We start from the raw sequence: 10,001 nt of genomic DNA, 5'->3' as shown, positions 1-10,001 counted from the left end.
GAAAAGGGAGAAAGGCTTGGCTAGGAACCAACAAAGTGCACTCACCAGGCACTGTGTATCTGCCAGGCCTTGATCTTGGACTTCTCAGCCTCCAGGACGCAAAGTAATAAATGTTTATTGTTTAAGCCACCCAGTTTATGATGTTTTTGTTATAGTAGCCTGTCCAAATCCTTATCTCCAGTTCACTTTTCTGAGCATTTCAAATGCCTCTGACCAGGTGCATCAGTAAGTCATTCAGACATCTTGAAGCTGCATGCTTCTCCCTGACACATCCTCCTCCGGCTTCTTATTGCAGTTAGTGCATCATTTTCAACCATCTACCCCAGGTAGAAAATCTGGAATTTTCTCTTTCTCCTTCTAAATCTTCCACTCAGCCACCAAACACCATAATATCAAATGTAGAACTATTTCTTGACTATACTTAACTATTCTCCACCAGGGCCATTGCCTTACCTTTGCTTGTCACCTTTATCATTTCTGTAACTGCAATAACTCATGACCCTGATGAGCTCTCTGACCACCTCCCCCGACTCGTTCTCACTGACTCTACTCCAGGTACTTTTACTGTTCCTCCCACAGGTGGACACATTACCCCTTCATGGTCTTTGCCTTGTTGTTCATGCTGCTTGGGGAACTTTTTGCCCAAAAGCAGTGGTATGCAATTCCAACACCCCCAAACAACTGCCTGAAACCGAACCCCATATATACTGCTTTTTCCTGTACATACCTACCTATGACAGTTTGACTTATACGGTAGACAAATTAAGAGACTGACAGCAGTAACTAATAAAAAAAGAGAACAATAATAATAATAATGTGCTGTAATAAAAATGATGTGAATGTGATCCCTCTCCCAAAGTATCTGATACATACTATTTCCAGACCATGGTTTTCTGAAACAGAGGAAGCCAAACCAGGGAAAATGGAGCATTATTGTACCTTTGTCACCTTTTTCTCACTTCAGATTTTTACTCAAACCTTATTTTATCAACAATAGCAGGCTGTATAATTTAAAATAGTAACGCGTGCCAACGCGTGCCAGCCCATTTCCCGGCTCTAATTTTCTCTCTGGTATATATTACCATCTAACCTAGTCTAATCTTTACTCACTTAGCTTATTGCCTTCTGTCCTACTAGAATAAGCTTCATGACTGAGATTTTGCTTAATCCACTTAATCTACTTCCAACATTTAGATCACAGCTTAGCACACAGCAGTCATTCACGAACAGATGAATTAGAGAATGGGTTGCTCTACTTCCGGTCTCTTCTCTATTCAACCCTCTCCCCATTACCATTTATCTTTTTTAAGGTGTACATTTTTAAATAGAACATTCTCTCTAGTTGGAAAGTTTTTATTGCCTCTTCATGACTTACAAGATAAAATGTAAACCCTTGAGAAAGACACGCCAGATAGTCTCTCATCTGGCCCCAATTCACTCTCAGCCTCACCTCTCCATCTTGAACCACACTTCACCCACGCACGGCCTCTCACTGTTCCTTCTCACACCTCCCGATCTTGGCACAGGGCACTCTGACTGCATAGGGGGTGTGCTTCCACCTTCTCTCCACATGGAGGATTGCTTCATCTTTCATGGCTCAACCAAAATGTCACTTTCCAAATCACTGACTTCCATGCTCCCTGGAGGTTGAGTATTCCTCCCTTTTCTGTAATCCTTTCACAGTGTATCATTATTTGTCCAGATGTCTGTCTTCTCCACTCTTCAGTCAGCTCTTCCAGGACAAAAGGCATACCTAATTCACCCTTTATCTCTAACAATCCCCCTTTAAGACCTTTAATAAATGAGTGGGCAATTAAACCAGTGTGATTATCTAAATAATGCTTTTCAAGTTGTCATGACCTGAAGACCAGAATCTGTGAAATTATTACCATGTGCGAAAAAAGGAACTTTGTAGTTATGACTTAGCTAAGGATCTTGAGATTAGAAGTTTATTTTGATTATCCAGGTGGTTACCAATGTAACTTCAAGGGCTCATAAAAGGAGAAAGAAGAGGCAGAAAAGCAGAGATGGCAGTGAGGTGCAGAGGATGGTTGTTACTGGCAGGGGCAGCTACAAGCCAAAGAATGTGAATAGCTTCTAGTAACTGTAAAGAGTAAGAAATAGATTCTTCCCATAAAACCTAGTGAGAAAACACAGCATGATATATTGATATATTGATTTCACCTGATATATTGATTTTAGCCTCATAAGATCCACCTTCAGATTGTTATGTCCAGAGCTTTAAAAAAACATATCTGTGTTGCTGTAATCTGCTCCATTTGCACCAGTTTATGACAGTGGCAATAGGAATTAGAGCCAGTTGTGATGAGAAACCTGAATTGGAGTGAAGTGACTGATAGGCTGTGTAATTAGGCTGGTTGACATGGATTCGTCATGCAGATGATGAATGTTTTTTTTTTCTATTATGTCAAGAAATATATACAGTATCCCTCCCATGTTACTTCATGCTGCCGTCTCTACAGCTGGGGATGAGAGAATTCACCAGAGACAGACTGGGGAGCAGAATAGGCAGACTGACTGAAGAACACTGCTGATAGGAGCAGCGGGAGAGACAGGAGAGGTCTGCTGTGCCATGTGGGTCACTTCCCTGGCCAGGGATTGAACTCATGCTGCAGTTCCTGGCATTAGCTTGATAGCACTGAGACTTTAACCCTAATCCACCAGGGAAGCCCCTCTATCCTTACAGTTCCTAGGGGAGAGCAGACAAGATATCAGTTCAAAGGGGTAAGCTGTGGGAATTACCTGTGCGACCTTCAGTTTGGGCTTCCTTGCTGAAAAGGCCTCCACTGACGGTTAGAATCCGTATCTTGTATTTTTTTCCTGGTGTTAGGTCTTCAAATTTGTGCTGCTTAGCTGTGGCTACCTCTGATGTGTTACTCAGAAGGATTCCATTTTCACTTAGAAGTAAGATATCATATCTTTCTGCCACACCAACAGCTTTTTGCCAACTCACTATTAAGGAGTGACTGCTATAGGCATTATCTGCAATTATTCCCTGGACAGATGCTGGCACTGCAAAGAAAGAAGAGAGGCAAGGAAATTCAGGTGCCATCACTCTGGGCAAGGTAACCAATAGAGGAAAACTCCTCTTAACTCAACTGCAGACAGAAAACAAAGCCCACAGGTAATTTTGTTGCATTGATACTTTCTGCAGATCCTTGTATAGTACAGTGTTTCTTGGCTTGAGTTATTTACATAGCTGCCTTGATTCTTCATTTTTCTTCTCCATTTAGACAGATAGATAGAAAAGTCAAACAAACAGAAAACTGTTAGCTAAAGAGCACTTGAAGTCAAACGGAAAAATTATTGCAAATGACACCGATAAGTACGCAGTGATGCACATCGGTGTACCGGAAGGTCGGAAAATGAAGACAAATTTACATTTCAGTGAATATAGTTTGCGTGATTCAATTATGTCACTTGCTTAGACCTTCATACACAAGGTTAGTAAGTCAAAGCTTCAAGCCTTAGTCTAATAGTTCGGGTATTGTGGCTCTTCATGTGCAAGACAAATACTATTGTTTGTTAACTTTCTCTGTTCCAGGCTCACCTTTTTCTCATTTATTGTCTCCATTTATTCTCACAGTACATAATCTAAGATCTTATCCACTATCGTGGTTTGAGTTGTTTCCCATATGGGGATGCTTTCCAAATTTAAACTTTCAATTCAGATCTCTTTTTCTATTTTTGCAAATGACATCTCTCTGTGGATGTTTCACAGACAAACACTGCAACTTTCAAGATGTCCAAATCGGACTCTGCAACCCTCCCCCCATCAACACTTATTGTTTTGGCTCTAGCTCTTGGTCCAGGTCAAAAGTGTGGGTTGTCACGCCCACCTGTCTACTATAATCAAACATACGCCTGATCATTCCTGTCTCCTAAAATCATGCATCTATTAAATCTCTCCTCCACTGCCACTAACCTTGGTCAATGTCATCTCATGCACATCATTTCATCTTGCAGTCCTCTTGCTTCTAGACCTCCCATTGCGTCAAACCACACACCTGGCATATTCTCACAGCACGTCCATGCTAATGCCTCTCCATAACTCTAAATTCTTTACCATGGCATCCATGATCTGGTCTGTCTACTTACATTCTTTATTCAGGAATACTAAAAAGTGTGTAGGTTGTCAAATGTGTCATGATGTCTCTAGCCTCCAGGTACTTTCTTTCTCTGCTGGCACCAAGTCAACATGCTTCACCAGGGTGACTTCTTAGTGTCTGTTTAAATGTTACTTCCTCCTGGGAGCTGTCCCTGCCACTGCTAGCTTTCTCTTGTAACATCCTATAATTATGTTTCGCTTTTATCATGTTGCACTTTAATCACCTTTTTGTTTCTCTGTCCCTCTCACTAGACTTCAAGCTTCTTGTAGTCAGGGGCTCTACCTTATAGCTACCAAATCCACATTTTCTGACATTGTGCTTGACACAGGGTTGGATATGTGTGTGTACTTTTATCAAAAGGAGATATAGCAAAGGTAGTATAGAAGTCGAGGCCCCAAACTAGCTAAGTGGTTGTGCGAATGGAAGACAACTGGTAAGCATTAGTCACAGCTGACAGGAAGTGATCCAAAGCCAAGTGCGACACACTTGGCTTTGGATTACAGCTTTAGATGTCAGAGCATATACCCTTTACAATGTTTCATAAGCTCCTTTACTGCAACATCTGTAACATGGAGCTAATGATCTCTACCTTCCATTGTGACGAGAAATGACTGAAAATGACTAGAGATAGCGGGTGCTATCTTCTTTTATGATAAGAGTAATATATATTAATAGTGATATAAATAAACACATACATTATTCACTTATGTGATGTTTACTCATTAGCCACTAGTTAAAGTAGATGGCACAGTGTATATATTTTTTCTTAAAAGAGAATTTTGAGAAGAGTGAAATTATGAAAATGTATAAATGCCTGTTAAAATTGATTTTAATTTTAAAAAAGATTTACTTATTTTTGCATACAGAACTGGGGTACACGTCAGAGGCACAGGGGCAGTGAGAGGACTCACCAGAGACAGAATGGGGAGCAGAATGAGCAGACTGATGAAGTACACTGCTGAGGGGAGCAGCGGGCGGGTCAGGAGAGGTCTGCGGCGCCATGTGGGTCAGTTCCAGGGCCGAGGAGCAAACTAGCACTGAAACGGCTGTGGCTAGCCTACGGTGCTGAGTCCATCAGGGAGGGCCAGAATTTATTTTATTTTTTTAATTAAAAAGTACTTATTTTTTAAATATCCTTGTTGTACCTATGGTCTTCCGCCACCCTCCACAGCATGCTCCTCTCCTCTCTCTTCTCTCCTATCCCCTCCCTGCTTCTTGAGTGTCTCAGATCTACTTGCTGCTTTCAAGGGTCAGTCTTACAGTTTCTCTGTCTGCTCCTTTGTTTGGTTACTCTGGATGCCACCTATAAGTGAAATCACTGCTATTTATCTTTCTCCTTCTGGCTCACACCACTTAGAATAACCCTTACAGATTATGCTCCATGAAATAGGAGGGAAAAAAAAAATGAGATAATTCCAGGTATAGGAGGAACATAGGGAATCTGAACAAAGGGTCAAAAAAAAAAAAAGAGAGAGAGAGAGAGAGAGAGAGAGAGTTAGACAAAATCTACAGGTAAACTTTAGACCCAAGGCATACAGAGTTGGGGGACAGGGTACCAAGTAGGGGAGAGAAGAGCACAAGGGACTATGGTGATGGTTCAGGGGTGATGGGAAATATACGGGGACAAAATATAATCTGAGAATTTAACTATTATACAAAAATAAACAATGTAAGAAAAAAATAAAAATTTTAGCAAAAAATAAAAATAAAAATCCATAAAAAATAAACTAAAATGGCCCTCCCTGGTACTACAATGGGTTAGGACACAGCAGTGGACTTCATCAATCTGCCTGTTCTACTCCCCACTCTGTCTCTGGTGAATCCTCTCACCACTCCTGCACCTCTGGCCTGTACCCCAGTTCTGTATGCACAAATAAATAAATCTTTTTTAAAAAGCTAAAATACATACTCATGTGTTTAAAAAACAAAAAAGAATAATCCCTTCCAGTTCCATCACTAAAACTTGAAACTTTATCTCCTTCAGCGAGTACATGAATTTACTCAAATGACTTAACTTTGGATTACCTTTAATATTTTTAGAAAAATTCTGTTAAAAAAGAAAAGTGGGTCCTCCCTGGTGGCGCAGCGGGTTAAAGCACAGTACTAAGAAGCTAAAGCTGCTTCAGCATGAGTTTGATCCCAGCCCCGGAGGAGATCCACATGGCGCAGCAGACCTCTCCTGACCAGCCCTGCTCCCCTCAGCAGTGTACTTCCTCAGTTGGCCTGTTCTGCTCCCCACTCTGTCTCTGGTGCATCCTCTCACTGCCCCTGTACCTCTGGCCTGTACCTCAGTCCTGTATGCATAAATAAATAAATCTTTAAAAAAAAAAAAGTAGGAGAAAAGCTGTTAGCTGTTGAATTGTACAGATTTGGGGCAGTTTCAACTCAGTATTTTGAGTTGTGAGAGGCCAAGCCCATCATTGTCCCATTATGGAGAACTACGACACCATCTACAGCCTAGCCCTTCTCCAGGTGACCACTCACCTGTCCGTCCCAGTGCATCTATCTGGTTGCTCAAGGACCCGCTGATGGAGGCGATCACGATCTGGTACTGTTCTCCAGCCTCCAGTCTGTGGAACGTGTGCTCAGAGACGTGCTTGGGAATAGTCTGAGAATCAATCTTCTGATTGTGCTTGAAAGCTGACACAGTGTAGGAATCCACGTCTCCCCCTCCAGGAGACCAGTTCACTGTCAGGCTGTCTGTTGCTCCATTGGGAGAAATGTGAATATTTTTGACAGTACTCGGAACTGAAAGAGAAAATACATTTCAAAGCTATCACTTCAAAGAGTGAACTATGGAAATTTTCAAGAGTTTTCATGCTTCTTATGTTTTGGCATCCACTAAAAGAATACATATGAAAAATGATAGTAATTTATCATTTTCCTTTGACTTCTGTCTAAACTGAAGTTGATGGAAGAAGTTTAGACGAACATCAAGACTACTGAACAGAAATGAAGGATGCCAGCAATATAATGAGGGCCTGGTTAGATTGCCTGGACAATCTTGATGTTCTCACTCAAAAGCTGCAGCACTATAGGTAAATTATGGAACCTCTGTAAGTGTCAGTTTCTTCATCAGAATAATGGCAATGATAGTAAGAATTATTGATAATAATAAGCTGATGGAGTTGTGAGGAACAAAATGTACATGTGGAGTACTTTGCTCTGGGTCTGATTTATGGTAGCGAGCACCTACCAACTGGCAATAAGTAGTAATGATCTGAATGACACTATTAATAGAGTTTTGAAGCTATGATGCCCAATCAACAGTTATTTATACTTAATCTATATCCCTCACAAGCATCATCTATTCACATCAACTCAATGATATTTCTTTGAAAGCTTTTTTTTATGCCCTCACATCAGACTTTTTTTGTTAACCCAACTTGAACAATATCATTGTCACTACCCAGGTAACTTTCTCCCATCTTGCCATCCCTATTATGCTTCTGTCATAGCTCCTGGCTCGCCAGCACCCCGATATGTACTCAAGTTCTAGGACTGTATTTTGCACTACCTGTGAAGCCCTCGATAAAGGCTGATCGCTGGACATCTCCACTGATGGTGAGGACGAGAATTTTATATTGGCGCCCAGGCGTTAGCGAGGTGAACCCATATTCAGTTGCAGTATTTACAAGGTGAAAAGGAGGAAATACTTTCATGTCATTGAAGAGCAGTTGGACCTCATACTGGTCAATGTCCCCCTCAGCTCGTGACCAAGTCACATGAAGGTCCTCAGTGCTCCTATTTCGCAATGTTAGATTCTTAACAGGCTCTGGGACTAGGGAGAAATATGAAAAGACATTTCAGGGAAGTAACTGATCAGACTTTACCTAGACAATAATTTATGAATCACATTCAAAGAACTGGCAAACAGCTCTTTTCCCCAAATAAACCACTTGAACTGCTTCCTGCATAATTAAGCCAGAAAAATTGGAAGCGACTATTAAGATTGTAATTTTTTCCTGACATAAATCTTATGTGCTAGATGTTGGAAGACTATAATTATAAAATGAACTATGATCTCAATCATAAGATGAAACAAGATGTCTAGAACTTTAAACGCTATAATGCAGAAGAGCAGGGATGAGAAATAGGACACTTGGCTATTTAACTCACCCACAATGCATGCTTTATTTACCAATAAATATCCTGTAGTTAGTAGCTATCCCTTGACTGAATGATGTTAGCTCCAAGTGAGACTTACTGAGGATGTAATTTGCTAACCAGCGAATAGAGGAAATTTGAGGTTCAGAGAAATTATTTATTCAGTGACTTTCAAGTTACAACCAAGCATTGGATTTTGAAATTTTCTACTTACTTGTTCTCCCATTTCCTTGTTCACTGGCTTCATATTGTCCACTTTTTGTACTAACTGTGACACTATACAATCGTCCAGGAACTAGCTTCACAAATACACATTCATTTTCAGACTTGGGGATGCTTTTTGTTTGAATGAAGTTGTTTTTGTTTTTAATGGTGACTTCATAGTGATCAAAGTCTCCAGTGGCATGCAGCCAGGTTACCTTTAAATAGTCACTCCTGGCTGAGTTGCTAATACTGATCCCGTGGACCTTGTCAGGCACTGAAAAAGAAAACAGAACAGAGAAAGATTTCAGAAATTCTGAGTGAGCATAGCAGGAGCATAAGGTACCAGAAAAAAAAAAGTAATTGGAATAAAGAAAAAATGTAAAACAGTGAATAACTATAAACCAGAGACATTTTATGGGGGTGGAGAGGAGAATAGGATCAAAACTCGGGTGGGAAGAGTGCACGTGACTATGGTGATGCTACATGGGTAATGGTGGTGGGAAGTCCATGGGGATTACAACTGAGATGAAAAAATGCACAAAATGAAGAATGATATAAAAAACAAATTATAATAATAAATAAAGTAAAATAAAAGAAATTCTGAGTGAGCAATGATTACAGATGCTGACTTGAGTTAACGGGGAAGCAAATAAGTTTTTATCAGGTGCATTTTTTTAAAAATAATATCATGTGCATTTAAATCTTAGACCTGTAAGCAATTTCTGGATGGGAAAGATTGTTTTATTACTTGGAGTCATTAAATGGATCTTTTAACAGAACCTGATGAATTAGTTCTAATCCTGTTGTTTGCCTACACAAAATGCCATGTGTTAGATGGAACATTAAATATGATAACTGATGATTAACATGAATGACTGGAATGATAGCATAATTCCAGCATATGCTGGTAACTCAAGGTGTGATAAAAAATTACCAAAGAGAGTGAAAACAATCTGAAGGAAAGATGGAAGGAGAAACACATGGTTAATTAATATATGACCTGATGTCTAGCATCATTAACATTAAAGAAATTCAAGTCAAGACCAGGCTATGCTAACATTTTACATCCAACTGATTGCAACATTTAAAAACCTGATAAAATCCAGCATGAGAGAAGATGCCATTCACAGGAGAGTGGATGAATTAACTGGTACATATACACACTGAAACATTACATAGCAGTCGTCATCAATTTCTTAACTCAAAGCCAAAAATATGAGTATCTTGCCCTTAACATCAAAATGCAAAATATGGATGAATCTTATCAATGTAATAATAAGTGAAAAATCTATGTATGTCCCAAAAGATTACATATTGCATAATAGCGCCCCTTTTTGGCTAGGATAATATATTTTTGTTTTTGTATTTATTTATAGTTACTTTTTAAAAAATGAGTTAACATTGCAATATAACATACAAATGTTCAATGTTGAGTATCATGGTCACCACTAAAAATCCCAATCTACCACTGACCCCTTTTCTGTATTCACCCACCCCTTTCTCTCTTCTTATCTGGTTAACAATCACTAATTGATCTTAAAGTCCAAAAGTTTGTTTCTG

General features: G+C 39.8%; 1 protein-coding gene across 2 annotated transcripts in view; it reads right to left on the bottom strand.

Moving 5' to 3' along the window:
* PTPRB (protein tyrosine phosphatase, receptor type, B) overlaps positions 1-10,001 on the bottom strand; it is a 117,436-nt gene that overhangs the window by 43,696 nt on the left and 63,739 nt on the right. For both annotated transcript variants that reach the window (XM_004675896.1, XM_012720534.1), the window contains 4 exons: positions 8,452-8,715; positions 7,648-7,911; positions 6,615-6,878; positions 2,764-3,033 (listed from right to left, as the gene is read on the bottom strand). In XM_004675896.1, the coding sequence (XP_004675953.1) occupies positions 2,764-3,033; positions 6,615-6,878; positions 7,648-7,911; positions 8,452-8,715 (1,062 nt within the window). The remainder of the gene's footprint in view (positions 1-2,763; positions 3,034-6,614; positions 6,879-7,647; positions 7,912-8,451; positions 8,716-10,001) is intronic.

Source organism: Condylura cristata, unplaced genomic scaffold, assembly GCF_000260355.1.
Source record: "Condylura cristata isolate star-nosed mole 26May11 unplaced genomic scaffold, ConCri1.0 scaffold00004, whole genome shotgun sequence".
NCBI classification, from domain to species: Eukaryota; Metazoa; Chordata; class Mammalia; order Eulipotyphla; family Talpidae; genus Condylura; species Condylura cristata.
This window is presented reverse-complemented; position numbering and strand designations above follow the sequence as displayed.